Raw genomic sequence first — 16,061 nt, forward strand, 5'->3', positions numbered from 1 at the left:
CTTGATTGAGCTGAAAACTAAGGATTGATGTATATTAAAACTTACATCCTCTTTTAAAAAGAATTTGGTCCATGTATCATGTATATATGCAAGTAGAATGTTCCCCAGCTTTTTAAGGAAGTGGGTCTCACTGATACTTGGGCTCCCCAAATAGAATGTCTAGCAGGCTGGTGAGCTCCAGAGATTCACCTCCCAAGCTCTAGAATTACAGGCATGTTTCACCATACCTGGCTTTTTAATGTGGGTCCAGGGGATGAACTCAGGTCCTAATGGGTTTATGCAGTAAGCACTTTACTGACTGAGCTGTCTCCCCCAGACTTACTGTACTGATTTTTAGTAAGTGACTTAGACCAACTGACTTTGTAAAACCTCTCTTACTTTATAATAGTTACTATGTTAAGATATTTAACATAACACTTAAATTGGTCATTATATTTAATCTCATACTGTAAATATTTTTGTTTAAATTGTTTTTGAAAGTTCTGAATTTTCAATTGGGCATTTTTCAAAGTTTTGGTATTTCAAATATAATTGCTATATTTTAAAAATATATGTAATCCTTGAGGATTTGATAAATTATTAAATCTGCCATGCCCATTCTAGAACAAGCATGAATAATAATATTGTTTTGTATGTTTGTGTTTCTTGGGAATCTAGGTACAGAGAAAATAACAGAAAGGGATTTTACTCAGGATTATGACTATATCACAAAATCTCTTTCACCTTATCCAAAAGCTGCATCACCTGAATTCTTAAATGGAAACAATAGCGTTGTAGGTCGGGGAAAATCACCCAGAATTAGTGAGACCAGTGCAATGTGTGTGAGAAAGAGTTACTCACCTGCTTCAGGACCGCCCTTTTCGGTAAGAATATAATTTTCTTTTATCGTATGCATCTGAACGTGGTAAGTAACTTGACTGTAGTTTACCAAATATGTATTGCATATTTATTATTCAGCGTTTATATAACCTTTAATAAGTTTTAGCTATAAAACTCATAAGCTGACAAAATTGAAAAGAATGTAGTTGAAAACCATGCTGCTCAACTGTTTAGTTATATAAGGAGCTTTAAAACTCAATAGATACTAAACATTGCTTATAATAAAATGATAATAATGACTGTTTAGGGCCTAAAGGTGTCACTTAGAGTACTTGTCTAGCATGAATAAAGACCTAGAACACAGTAACATCACTGAAAAAAAAAGGCACAATAGCTACTTAATTCACTTGTATCAGAGATCTTGAACTGCTGATATAATGCACCATCTGACCTGACTCTGCTTTTAGCTGAGTGTTTTTTATTCTAGATGATTTTAGGCCCCCTACCCCCCACTTTTCCCAACCAGTAGTCTTATATGGGATATTTTGCAAACAAAAATCTTAGGTTAAGTATGCCAAACAATTCAGAGTAGTGCTATGTTTTTTAAAGCAGATGTAGGAAAAAGCCCTGCTCTAACTTATCAGCCCTCCCCTTTGCAAGACTCATTTTTCTATAGATCCCAGTATGCCAGCTAGTATCCTATTAGATTCTATCATGCTTTTTTCTGCATCCTTTAAATCCTTCATATGGCACTTTGTAAATGTCTGTGTACATCTAGTTAATTCTAACCTCCTTAAATGCCTTCTATGATGCTTTCTATTCTGGTACAAGTTTAGTTTGCTAAATACTTGCTTGCTGAGAACTAAGGCAGTGACTGCCCCTTTTCCATAGTTTCAGCTGTGTTCTATCTGATGTTTTTGTTTGTCTTTCAATTTTTCTGGTTCATTGTATTAATGAGTAATTTTGAGACATCCAATGAATTAATTGTCTGGTTTTGTTTTTATGGCACTAGGAGTTGAATCTAGTACTTCCTACAGATAAGCATTGTTCACCAAGTTACATCCCTAGTCCCATTTATGTTTTCCACCTTGTAAATGGAGTTGTTGGTTTATCTTAAAGTTTACTGGAAGTTTTTTTGGCAGGGGGCAGGGGGTATCAGGATTTGAAAGAGGGTCTTACACTGTCTGTAGTACTAGCTGTCCTTAAACTCACTCAGTAGACCAGGCTGGCCTCCAATTCAGAGATCTACAAGTCTCTGCCTACCAAGTGCTGGGATTAAAGTTGTGTAACACTATACCCAGCCTTCTTCAGGAGTTTTTAATATGGATTTGGATATAGCTCCTATATTGGCTACATGTCATTGTATCTTTTACTGGCTGGAATCCAGAACTCCAATCTGACAGATGATTTGAATAAAGTTTCTTCAGAGAGTTTCAAACTCTAGTGGCTAGGCTTGATATGTATGTGTAGTCTCAGCACTCAAGAGGTGAAGGTAGGAAGATTAAAATATCAGGGTCAACCTGGGCTATATTAGGAAGCCCCAGTTCTTCCTTAATCGATTGTTCTTTAACGTGAATTAATTTTGATTTAAACTTTTAGGTGCCAGTCATTTTCAAGAATTTCTTATGCATAATTAAAGTTTTCCACTTATAACGTTTACATTAACTAACTCAAGGCTTACTCTTGTTGACTATTAGTGCTACTACTATACTGCTTTGGTTTTACACTTGCTGGGTGTTTCTCTCTCCCTCCCCTCTCTCTTACACACACACACACACACACACATACACAAACACACACATCCCAGTTTATATTTCTGGGGTTTTAAAGGCTTTTGCCTTTGTGTTTTATCATAACAAAAAGCCAAAAAGTAAGTGGTTTGCACTTGTATAAAAAAATTAATGATTTTTGTATTTTGAGTGATCTTGCAGAATTCTCTAATTTCCCAGATTGTTACAGTTTTTTTTTTCTGTAGAGATAAAGTATTACAATTTTGCATTATATGATCAACTCTTGTGCTTTTGTGCTTTTTTTAAATGTTAAAGTGACTTGGCCTCTGAAGGTTAGAAGTCGTACTAAAAGGCATCTTTGCTCATGGACTTTGCTAATGTTATATTTAAGTAGGTTCTGAATTTTAGCATTGTGTTAATTCTCTAAAATTTTAAGTTGCTTCCTATTTAACTGGACTTTTTCTTTTTTTAAACACTTATCTAACTTCCTTTGGGTTTCTGTATTTCTTATTCATAGCCAAGACACACTCCGACCAAGAATAATTCTGTTGTGAATATGAAAAATGCAAATTCAGTGATAAATAATCAGAGAACCCAACAATGTAACAGCTACTCAGATGTAAGCAGTAATAGTTCAGAGAAACTTTATATGGAACCTGAATCTCCAGAGAGCTGTGACAACCATATGCAAAACAAGAGAGAGGTAACATGCCAATTCAGATTGCTAGTCTTAAGTGGGAATCATAATACCAAGTATTTATTTTTCAGCTTCTATGATTGGAGAATCTGATTTCTAACATGTAGAATGGTTTAGTCATGGGAAAAAAATCAAAACTTTTAAAATGAGTACAGGAAGGTCTTAAAATAGTCAGAATATAGGGAAAAAATCCCTGCGTTTACATATTTATAAGACTTTCTGACTTCATGACCACATAGAAATCTGATTGGCTGAACTGCTTTTTAGCCAATGAATGAAATTCCATTGGTCAGTTAGTAAAGATATGTTACCTGTATAGTATAGAAGATGAAAATAAACTTGGAGGGGAACTAGGATTTGGGCTACCCTTAACTGACTAAAAGAGCACATAGATTAAAAAAGAGAATAATAATCTAAGTAAAGTTACTGATTATACAAATTTTATTCAAACAGTAAAAAACAAGTTTAAATGTGAAAACTGTCATTTTACAAGAAATTTTCTGTCTCCATATTTACTCAAAAAATAAATGAAGATGCTAATAACAAGAAATTGAAAATCAGAAACATCAAAAATGTCAAGTAAAACTATTAGCATGAGATTGATGTTAATTTACCATAAATATTATTTTGCAGTTATCTTTAAATGAAAAGAAAAGCTAGATAGAAGATGCTATAAAAAGAATTTGACAACATTTGAAGTCTGTTGGCTTGGGAGTTGATAAAGAATAGTGAAAGATGAATCTATGTGTTTATAGTACTTTTCTAATGTCTAATATTTATTTTAGGAAAATCATGCAGCATCTCCATTATCATTGTCTAGTGAAAAAATAGAGAAAATATGGTTTGACATGCCCAGTGACAATACCCATGTATCAGGTTTGTAGACAACATCTTGCTTTTTAAAGATTTACTTTAGCCAGGTGGTTGTGGGGCATACCTTTAATCCCAGCACTCGGGAGGCAGAAGCAAGTAGATCTCTTTGAGTTCAAGTCTAGTCTACAGATCGAGTTCCTAGGACAGCTAGGGCTACACAGAGAAACCCTGTCTATAGATAGATAGATAGATATTATAGATAGATATTGTTCCGTCTGTGTGTGGATACACTCCATGTGCATGCAATGTCCATGGAGCACAGAATAGGTGTCAGGTATGCTGGAACTGGAGTGAAAGACAATTGTAAGCCACTATTTAGGTGCTGGTAACTGAGCCTGGATCCTCTACAAAAGTAGCAAGTATTCTCAACCTCTTTCTAGCCACAGCCTTGCTTTTAAGGTAATTACCAATTACTTAGAAATCCCACCTAAATGAATTCTACATTTCAAGTCATCTCAATTTCAAGTCATTAAAATTGTGTACTTTAACATAGTTGTTTTAAAGCTTTATATTAAAGCAATAAGATAGTAGATATGTTGCATCAGAATTGTAGCACTATTATCTTTAACTATTTAAGGTCCCAGTCAACGTGGTAGCAAAAGGTGGATGTACCTAGAAGAAGATGAACTAAGTAATTCCAATGAAGCAGAAGTAGAAGAGGCAGAAGAAAGGGAACATTTGCTTTCCAAAAAACTATGTCAAAGGGAAAATTCTGACCAGCACACCTTCAAAAGTAAGCAGATCAAAAGTTTGTTAAACTGTAGTTACTTCCAGGGTAGCTTCCTAGAGTTTGGATGATTTCAATGAAACAGTCCTTTGTAATAACAGCTTTGGGTGAGTCTAAGATAGATATAGACTTTTATCACAAATTTAAGTTTCTGTAAAAGTGATAGCCTGGGCCTTAAATACTCCGATTTCCCTCCATCATTTTTCTATGTCTTACATTGAAATCTTACTGAACTATAAATTATTTGAAGTGTTGGTTTGTCACTAACTACTCTTCAGGTACTTCTGCTTTTTGTTTTTGTTTTTGCCATTGTTGTTTTGGTACAAGATTTCTCTGTGTAGCCCTGGCTGTCCTGGAATGAGCTCTGTAGACCAGGCTGGCCTTGAACTTAGAGACCCACCTGCCTTTACCCCCAGAGGGCTGATATTAAAGCTGTGTGCCACTACTGCCCAGCTACTTCTGCCTTATTAATGGATCGAATTAAAAATACCAAATGTTGCACCTTAGTTGTCGTTTGTGCCTCAATGGCCCTATCAAAAAGGTTCTGTGACAAAGATCTCACTTTTAATAAAAGAAGAAAAAAACACCTCTGCTTTGGGTTTAAACACACATAAAATATGAAGAATATTTTTGTTCTCAGTCTAGGATAAATTTTGTGATAATGCATATCTTAATGTTAGCTTATTGTTTTCATTTTTTAATGTCTGAAATTACAGCTTCATTATCGACACCAGATTTTTCTGTTCCTAAGGACTGGCAACAAGAGTTACAAAGTGCTGGAATGTTTTATGATAACATCAGCTCAGACTATAAAAGGAAAACTGATGTAAGTTACCTCCTAAGTTATACACAATACCATAGTTTACTGGTTTTCTAGCAGATAATAGATGGCTTGTTTGATCCTTAGCCAACAAAACTGGGACATACATGAATCAGAATTTGCATATATGCTAAATTGGAATGATTGTCAGATTAAAGACACCTCTCTCACTTATAAAATATGTCTCTCAAAAATTCTTTCTTTTCTGTTCATTTTGTCTTTGCAATGTTTAGGTGTCTTACTTTGTGTTTTTATGTTTGAGTGAGGTGTGCATGCACACATTTTACAGATTGGTACATGTGCATACATATGTGATTGTGGAGGCCAAAGGTCTACTATTTTAAACATTTGCATTTCTTCTTTCCCTTCCTGATTGATTGATTGATTGATTGATTGATGAGAAATGATCTCTCAATGAGGGTATAATTTGAGTAATCAGGTATATTGTGCTGGATGGCTAGAAAGCCCCAGATATACTGTTTCCACCTCCCCAGGTCTGGATTTACAGGTACATGTCCCTGCACCTGGCTTTTTATGTGGGTGCTAGGATCTTCATGCTGGCATGATGAGCATTTTACAGATAGTTAAGTCTTCATCCTCTTTAGACATTTTAACTTAACCAGCCAGAGGTTATCTTTCATGGAGAGTAATACATATGTACTCCCAGTTTATATTCCCACTTTCTTTCACCAGATCTGTACTGTGCCTTAGTTTTTGAGGATCCAGTGAGATGATGTATACAAAGTACATTTTGAAATCATTGCTTACCTTTTGGTAATAATAGGTAGAAAAATCACATTCTCTTATGTCTTTTTCTTTTTGAACTAATAATTAGTTCATTCTCTTCTTTGAACAATGATAAGTATAATTAGCATGTTACCAACCTTATCTCTTGATTACCTTTTTCTTTTATCCAAAATTAAGATCTGAATTTTTTAAAGATTTATGTATATTCTATATATGAATGCACTGTCACTCTCTCCAGACACACCAGAAGAGGGCATCTGATCCCATTACAGATGGTTGTGAGCAGCCCATGTGGTTGTTGGGAATTGAACTCAGGACCTCTGGAAGAGCAATCAGTGCTCTTAACCATTGAGCCATCTCTCCAGCCCCAAGATATGAAATTTCTTGATCTTCATTTTCCCAAGGTCAAGAGAATCTGTAATTTTATAGACCCTCTTATGTGTCTCTGGTAGGTGAAAATCTTATGTGAAAAATGGTAAATTCTATTAAGCTATACTCTTGAAAACAAAACTATTACCAGTAGCAATTTGTATAACTATCATAAATTCTTTAAAAAAATATCAAACTGAACCCCTTGTTCAAATCCTGGCCAATATAGGTAGCTACTGCTAAGTCTTGTTTATTATAAAAAGTTGACTTTAAATAACTGCATTTTTAATTTTCTAACTCTTTCTTAGTTGTTGATGTGTTATGAAAAGACTTTTTCATGGCACAGTCTTGGTTAGGTTGTTATTTTCTAAAGAATTTTTAAGTTAAAAGTATTTTTCAGAGCCAACATAAAATCATGGATGATTTTACTACAAAGACATTGAAATTGACTCAACAACATCTGATGGCAATGACCTCTCAAGCTCGGGGACGCAGGTCTGTAGCACAAATCTGTCTGGTAGGCCTTTCATACTGTGCACTTATGAGCTATGAGTCCTGTTGTTTAAAAACTATCAATTTGTGCCTTTTTAATAGGGATGAAAATGTTGACCAATTCCAAGTCACTCTCCTAGATGAGCTGGAAAAAGTTGAAAAAGACTCACAGACTTTGCGAGACTTGGAGAAAGAGCTTGTGGTTTGTGTTTCTAAAAATTAAAAAATTTTTTTTAATGTTTAAAGTCTAAGTACTCAACCGTGAGAGAATGTTGCAGGTCTATTGATTGATTGATTTAATTTGATTGATTGTTATATAAAGCACAGTTCTATCTTACATCAGCTGCAAATGAACTCTGAAATTGCCCACAAGTTTATAATGAATATATTTGTTAATGTAGGAGACATCTGATAGATTTTACTTCTAGTACTTGAATTTGAAAAAGTGTATACGATGTACAGTATTCTTACCCTATAACCAGTTTTTACTTAAATTTGGAGTAGTAAAAATACATTAATTCTACTTCCAGGTTTTAATTTTTAATTATGTTAAAGTACAAGGATTTTTTTATCCCTTAAAACTTAGGATATCGAGGAAAAGTTAGTTCAGAAGATGAGGGCATATCACCGATGTGAGCGAGAGAGGTTAGTATGCTTTTCATAATGAACAGACTGTATGTTTGTTGGTGAGACATAACATATGCTACACTATAGCAGTGGAATGTGGACAGATATGTAAAAAAGTTCATTCTCATTTATTTATTAGGTTTCGTGTTTTGAAAACTTCACTGGATAAAAGTTTTCTTGTCTATAATTCTGTTTATGAAGAGTCTGTTTTTACATCTGAGGTATACATTTTCTATACTTATCTTGTAAACTTGCTGGTTAGTCTAACTTGTCCTTTTGTTGTGAAAATTTGATAAAGTTCATGAAGGAAATATGTTGCTTGCAGATGTGTTTGATGAAAGCAAACATGAAAATGCTACAAGACAAGCTGCTTAAGGAGATGGTGAGTGTGCTTAGTGTGTGCTTTCATCTACTTACCTGGCTTTTGTGCCCTTTACTGTCTGCTTTATAAAACAGGTTCTTGATTTTGAACCCAAGTGGCCTTAAACTTAAGATCCTCTGGCCTCAGCCTCCAGAATGCTCAGATTATAGGCTCAGATTTGGGGGTTTTGTTGTGTTGTGTTTTTTATGTGCTATTCTTCCAGAAGCTTTTCACACTTGTTTACTTCTTTGGTTTTCTTTTGTTTTTGTTTTGTTTTGTTTTTAATGGGGAAAACAAAGAGTTTTTGTTTTCTTCTGAGAGTTTTTGTGAAGGTTTAGAGAAGGCGGCAGGTTCAACCTGACCTGATGACTTTGAGTTCTTTATATTATGGGAACCTTGTAAGAGTAATAGGAGGGACGGATGAGGAGTTCCTTCAGAAGAAACAGATAATGGTTTGCAAATGTAAAAACTAAGTGGAGAAATAACGTGTTTGCACTGTTTATAAACACCGTGTACTTTAACTAAATCCAAGCAAGCCAGACTACTGAGTGGAAAACTGTTACCCGAATTAGCAATGACGCTTCATTGATTTACATAAACAAACATAGTTGGATTTTTAGAAGTCAAGTAGACCACATTCTAGAATGAAGTGCTCTCCAGAGAGACACATGCCAGTGCTTTACACAGATGTGGTTAGGGCTTTCCTCAAAGTTTTAAGTACATAATAATAGTAATCTTTATCTACATAAAATACTAACATACTTGTGAGATTTTACTGACATGTGGTACTAAGTGTGCAGAAGTTGTGAAGCTGTAGCCAGGCTTGCACAGCTTGAGCAAATAAGCTGCCTAAGTTTGTCCTCATTGAAAATTTTTTCAAGTCTTTTCTCCAGTATCATGAATATTGCTAATGATTGGAGAATCCTCTATATACCTCCATGTAAATCCTAAGGGAGTGGGTGGATTTAGCACTGAATGTATCTTTGTCTTTTCCCTTGGTCACAGCATGAAGAGGAAGTTCTCAACATACGCAGAGGACTACAGTCATTATTCAAGGCTCATGAAGGAAATGATTCGTGAAATCTGGCTGCTGTCAATGAATTTTATCTGATTAGTTTTTTGTGTATAAATAAAACACTAATAAAGTAGCTTTGCAAATATGCATCATCTAAACACCTCTATTCTTGTGTGCAAGAACCTCCTGACTCAAATGTTAGAGATGAAAAACATGACTCCAAATGCAGCTTGTATGTCCTATGAACAAACAGTAAAAGGAGCTGACTTTCCTTGGATCATATTTTTATATTAACTATGTCTGTGAAAGTAGTGTCTGTACTAAAGTATTTATATGTAAAGTATAATTTTAAATTAATGCAGTTTTGGAATAAAATATACTGAAATTTGCATAATGGTTTGTAAATATACAAGTAGTAAAATATTAGCCATTCTTTGAAAGAGGAAAAGGCTCTGCTTTAAAATCTTTGCTTGTTAGTACCTTCATACTTTGAGATATATAGAGTTACAGTGCACTAAAAGTGTTAAAGTGACCTAAAATTATAGCTATTTCATAAATATTATTTTATCACAGTGTAGAAGTCTTAACTACAAAGCAGGCTGCTTGCCAATTCTTTCTAAGCACCTGGTATTCACCTAATATTTTGTTAGATTTTATTTTAAATAAATGCTTATTTGAGTAAGTATAATTACAATTACTATTATTGTATTTTATGAACCATGACTTACAAGCCACTTTCAGTCAGACACTTGAAGGTAATACCAATCTGAAGGCTGTAGAGTATTTGAGCAATATCAGCATTTAATATTACAGTGATAGTTTCTTAGTCAAGCACAAATACATTCTTGGTGTATTCAATTAACATCAGCTAAGATTTTAAGATTTATGAGGAAAATGATGGGAGTTTCTAGTTTTAAAAAAGAGAGAGATTTATGTTTTATTAGCCCTTAGATGAACTGTGTGTACAACAAAGAATTGCTAAGATTAATTTTGTAGCTCTTGTTTTGTTTTTTTTGAGACATGGTCTGTGTAGACCTGGCTAACCTCAAATTCAGTTCTGCCTGCAAACATTAAAGCCATGGGCCCAAACAAATGGCCTTCAAATGATGTATTTGTAAAATCATTAGTTTCAGTGTTTTTCAAATTGTTATACACATAAAGGTTATTCTTGGGAGTATTCTAAAATAATCTCTATAATGAAATAATTCTTTTTCATAAGCCAGAAATTTTGAGTGAGATCAAGGGTTACACTGTTTTTGAACCTTAATATATACTGTGATGCCAAAAATTTATACTGAAGAGGAACTTGGAGAAATAGGCTGTCCTCTAATGGAATACCACCTTTAATAGCAATAGTCTTTGTTATTTACCTAATTTTATGTGCAGTTGTTATAACTCAGGCAAGTTATTTTGGCTGTGATTTTGAGTATAGAAACTCAAAATAGATTTGATAATTTACTTATGAGTAAAGCAGTTTAGGACCTACAAATGAGAATAAAGAAAACCCAAACTGAGGGAAATCAGGAGATGAAAAATTTAGTGACTCAGGAACCTTACAGACAAGTCTCACCAATGGAATATGAGAGATGGGAGAGATAACATCAGGAATTGAATACAAAGTAGAAGAGAGCAATACCTTGATGAAAGAAAATGTTAAATCTAAAAAATCTCCAGCACAAAACAGCCAGGAAATCTGTGACACTATAAAGACCAAATCTACAATTTGATAGGGATAGAAAAAGAATCCCATGTCAAAAGTACAGAAAATATTTTCAACAAAATCATAGACATTGTCCTTAACCTAAAGGAGATATCTATCAAGGTACAAGAAGTATACAAAATACCAAATAGACTGGACCAGAAATTTTTTCTCTCCGCTCATATGGTAGTTTGAATGAAAATGACCTTCATACACTCATAGGATTGGCATTATTTAAATGAATTAAGACACGTGGCCCTGATGGTGGAAATGTATTCCTAGGGTGGGCTTCAAGGTTTCAGAAGCACAAGCCAGGCCCAGTGACTAACAATCCTTGCGATGCCTGCCACTCCATATGTAGAACTCTCAGCTCCTTCTCCAGTACCATGTTATTAGCATGCTGCCATGCTTCCCAACATGATGGCAATGAACTAAACCTCTGAACTGCAAGCTAGCCCAGTTAAATGTTTTCCTTTCTAATGGTCATGGGTTGGGAGCTAGAGAGATGGCTCACTATTTTAAGAGTACTGGTGGCTCTTCCAGAGGACCCAGGTTCAATTCCCAGCACCAACATGGCAGCTCATAACTGTAACTCCAGTTCCAGAGGATTCAACATCCTCACATAGGGAAACATTCAGGTAAAACACCAATGCACATGAAATAAAAGTAAATATATATTATATATAATATATTTACTTTTATTATATATTTACTTTTATTATGTATACATATATACATACACACATATATACATGTGTATATATATATATATAGAGAGAGAGAGAGAGAGAGAGAGAGAGAGTGTCATAGTGTCTTTTGACAGCAATAGGAGTGGAGTATTGCTGTGATAGGCCACATGGTGCTTTTTTTTGAAGGAATGTGGACTTTGGGACTTTGGATTATAAAAGCAGTTGAAGACATTAAATAGAGCTTAATGAGCCTTACTAGTAAGGAGGATGGTAAACAGTGGTGCTAATAGTAATTTGAACTGTGAGACCCTGGCTCAAGAGGTCTCAGAGGGAGAATATCATTAGTATATGGCCTAAAGACTGCTCTTTATATTTTGGTGAAGAATGTGGCTACTTTCTGCCCTTATCCACAATAATCTGCCTAAGCCTAAATTAAAGAATTATGGATTAACAGGTTTCCAGATTTCCAAACAGCCTGGTTATTGACTGTTGCTTATTTATTAGTGGCCATGCTTATGCAGATCTATAATGTAAAGAGCTAGCTGAGCAAGGAAAAATACAAAATGTACATTCTGAGGAGAAATGGAGCACTAGAAAGTGTAATCAGATCAAAGAAAAGTCTGATGCTAAATGGAATAAAGGGAGTGGTAGCCTCAGAGCAATAACCCAACTAACTTTCCAGTTTCTGTAAAGAAATTAAAGAAAAGCTTAGGGCTAGGCAGAGTGGTGCACACCTTCAATCCCAGGACTCAGAAGGCAGAGGCTGGAGGATCTCTTGAGTTCAAGGCCAACCTGGTCTACAGAGAGAGTTCTATAACAGCCAAGCTTAGGCTTGAAGGAAACCACTGAAAAGAGTTGGTGAAAATGTATTTGAATGAGAGAGCCAGTTTCCAGCTCTGTCAGCAGCAGACCTGGCAGTTCTGGCCATACAGTTCAGTCAAGAGCACAAGATAGATGTAGTGAACTTAAAGTCCTCTTCATTAACTTAGGAAAGTGAATTAGGCCAGGCATGTATAAGGGGTGTCCCTATATAGAGTCTCAGAGAGGCCATTGTGTGAAGCTGTGAAAGTAAAACCTGGATTGCCTTGGAGATCCCAACATAATGGGAATGCCGGAGCCATGGGACATCTACCAAGGAAAGCTGCAGACTGGGTATGGAACCAGCCAGAGAAATAGTAGTATGTTGCAGTCATAAAAAGCTGAAAAAAGTTGGAAATCTGAAGAGCACTTTGACATCAGAGATGCAGAGATTGGAGATTTCCCTGCTGGTTTTCAGTCTTGCTTTTGTCGAGTATTTCTTCCCTATATGGTCTCTTTCCTCCTTTATGGTATGATAATGTATATTCTGTGCCATTACATGTTTGAAATATGTGATCTGCTTTTCATTTTTGATTTTCATTTAACAGTGGGTTATAGTTAAAAGGCTGTAAACGCATGAGGCTCAGAAGAGACTTTGAACGTTGTACTTTTTAGACTATGGATAGAGAATGTTGAAGTAAGACTGAATGTATTTTTGCATTATGGTATTGTTATAAGCCTATGGGGGGGGGCAGGGAGTGGAATTTGGTAGTTTGAATAAAAATGGCCCCATAGGCTCATAAGGAGTTGCTTCTGGATAGCATTTGAAATGTAAATGAAAATATCTAATAAAAAACCAAAAAGGAGTTACATTATTTGAAAGGATTAGAACACGTGGCCTTGTTGGAGATATGTGGCCCTGTTAATGAAAATGTATCACTGAGGGTAAGCTTTGAGGTGTCAGAAGCTCAAGCCAGGCCCAGTGGATTACTGTCTGTTGCTAAATGTCCTATTTCACCCAAACACAGAATATACCACCTTCTCAGCCATTCAAAAACTGACCACATACTGACACAAAGCAAGACTTGACAGATTCAATAAAATTGACCACCATGGATTAAAACTGGATATCAGAGACAGCAGAACTCATGGAACCTGAACAACTCTGTACTGGATTTTTCTTTTAATGGATCAAGAAAGAAACTAGAGACTTTTTAGAATTGAATGAAAATGAAAACAACCAAATTTATGGAACACAATTAAGGCAGTTCTAAGACGCAAGTCCAAAGAATAGCAAAGAACACTGTCATTTATACAGATTTTTAGTAACTACACATCCGGTGGTTACTATCCAATGTAAAGAACTTAAAAAACAGTATCAAAAAACAAAAAAAAAAAACCAAAAAAACAAAAATGGAGTACAGATATAAATAGAATTCTCCAAAGAGGAAAAAATATTCAATATCTTTAGCATCAAGGTGCCAGGAGCCTCCTGGCTTGGAGAGGGTAGTGGTGAGGGCACAGAGTAGGACTCTGGTGTGGCTTTAAAGTCCGAGGGACTCAGACATTCTGACTCTCTAATGTACTAAGTGCTGATGATAACTTTTTTAAAAACAAAAATTTATTTTACGAGTACACTGTAGCTGTCTTCAGATACACCACAAGAGGGCATCAGATTCCATTACAGATGGTTGTAAGCCACCATGGGGTTGCTGGGAATTGAACTCAGGACCTCTGGAAGAGCAGTCAGTGCTCTTAACTGCTGAGCCATCTCTCCTAAAAAACAAAAACAAAAACAAAACAAAACAAAAAAAGTCCTAAAAATGTTCTTGCTCTTTCTGAGGGTAGAAAGCTGCTGGCTTAGGCAATTAACATCAGTAGCCTAAACAGCTGAGGTTTAAGAAACAGAAAATATCTAATAAAAAATGGAAAAAGAAAACATGGCCTTTGTTCTATTTCAGCAGGAACTGCACAGCTCTAACTTTCAGCCTGCTAGTCAGAAGTCGAAGGAAGAAAAAGGGACACTTAGAGAAGTGATTATAGTATTTATTACTAAGTTGTACAAAGTTTCCTATGAAAGCTATCTAAGGCGAAAAGCGGAGCGATCCTAAGCAGGAGGCAGGGTGGAAGGTAGAAGGGGGAATTCTTCTAAGTGGGGAAAGGGAATAAATTCTTCTCTAAGCGGGGAAAGGCAAAAAACAATCTAGTAAGGGAAAAGATTCTTCTAAGGGAAGAAATTCTTCTCTCTCTGCTTTTCCTCTCTTTGTCCTCAGTACCTACCCATCTTTTAGAATCCAGGGTCACATGTAAAAAAGTTCATCACAAGTTCACACAAAATCAAATCATCAATTGAAATAGAAGTTTATAACAGACAGTGTTTACATGCATATCCATTTGGAGTAACTATCTGGCTAAACATCCATCACCTGTCATAGCCACTGGTTCATTGTAAGTTGAAAACTGTAAGTTATTAGTGAAGTTTTGTATAGATAAACCCAGTCAATATTTTATCTTCTGTCCTAGCACCTACAATAAATCATTAGTTCCTTTTTTTTATGACCTTTGGTTAATTGTTTTACAACCTCTTGGAATGTGCTCTGAGTAGGAGAAATTAACTGGTCACACTTGGGAGACTGGCAGAGTTCTCACTGCAGCTTTGACTATCAGAAAAGGACCAAATAGCAGTCCCACTATAAAAGAGCTTAATAATCACAGATATAATTTTAGGAATTCTTATAGGATCATCATTAAGACTTAAGTCATCTATTTGTCTATATAGCATCACAGCAAGACAGTACATCTTCGTGGATTTGTAGAGATCTGCTCCAAAGAGGTGTGCTATTACTTAGTGATTGTTATATATGTTTAATAATAACAGTAAAAGCATATCAATATAACAGGAATCTTTCCTAAAACGAATTCCCTTACGGCCTTGCCAAATAAGGGCAAACCTGTTGCAGATTACATAATAATCTGAAGCAGGACATCTTAGAAAGATCACCTACTAGTTATTAGCTTATCCCATTATGGCTTCTAACATCAAGGAAATGTAAATAAAAACTACTTTGGGATTTCATTTTACACTCATTAGAATAGCTAACATCAATAAATGATAACTGATGCTGGTGAGGATGTGGAATAATGAATACTTACTCATTGCTTCTAGGACTACACTTGTATAGCCACTATGGACATCAGTGTGGTAGTTCCTTGGGAAGATTAGAATTGATCTACCTCAAGATTCAGGCATGCCCTTCTTGGGTGTATACCTAAAGTACACTTTATCCTACTACAGTGATGTGGGACCATAATGGCCCAGAATTATGGAGGAAGTTTCAAGGAGAGCTTCAATCCCGGACACCTCAAATGAGGATGGCAGGAATTGGCTCCCTAACCTCTCCCAACCTGGTGACACGAAGTCATCTGCCCCACCATGAACCCTAGTAAGAATTTATAACCCTGAGAGTTAACAGGTTTCACTCTTTGTTTGACCTTATAAGGTCCCCCCCTCCCACAACCCTCCCACATCCCTCCCACCACCACCATCCTCAAACCCTACAGCCCCTGAAGCATCTTACAACACTCCTGTCCTGGCCAC

General features: G+C 35.7%; 1 protein-coding gene across 5 annotated transcripts in view; it reads left to right on the forward strand.

The window, feature by feature from the left end:
* The window catches only part of Sycp2 (synaptonemal complex protein 2), a 68,963-nt gene extending 59,374 nt beyond the window's left edge, over positions 1-9,589 (forward strand). For 4 of the 5 annotated variants that reach the window (XM_085831799.1, XM_085831798.1, XM_085831804.1 and 1 more), the window contains 11 exons: positions 658-863; positions 3,067-3,252; positions 4,032-4,122; positions 4,697-4,852; positions 5,563-5,672; positions 7,183-7,277; positions 7,377-7,476; positions 7,861-7,919; positions 8,041-8,122; positions 8,227-8,283; positions 9,268-9,589. In XM_085831799.1, the coding sequence (XP_085687925.1) occupies positions 658-863; positions 3,067-3,252; positions 4,032-4,122; positions 4,697-4,852; positions 5,563-5,672; positions 7,183-7,277; positions 7,377-7,476; positions 7,861-7,919; positions 8,041-8,122; positions 8,227-8,283; positions 9,268-9,342 (1,217 nt within the window). In that variant the 3' untranslated portion in view covers positions 9,343-9,589. The remainder of the gene's footprint in view (positions 1-657; positions 864-3,066; positions 3,253-4,031; positions 4,123-4,696; positions 4,853-5,562; positions 5,673-7,182; positions 7,278-7,376; positions 7,477-7,860; positions 7,920-8,040; positions 8,123-8,226; positions 8,284-9,267) is intronic. The other variant, XM_085831807.1, reaches the window with a different exon arrangement.
* Positions 9,590-16,061: the final 6,472 nt, after the last annotated feature.

Source organism: Mus caroli, unplaced genomic scaffold (genome assembly GCF_978045245.1).
Source record: "Mus caroli unplaced genomic scaffold, Mus_caroli_1 scaffold_2, whole genome shotgun sequence".
Lineage (NCBI taxonomy): Eukaryota > Metazoa > Chordata > Mammalia > Rodentia > Muridae > Mus > Mus caroli.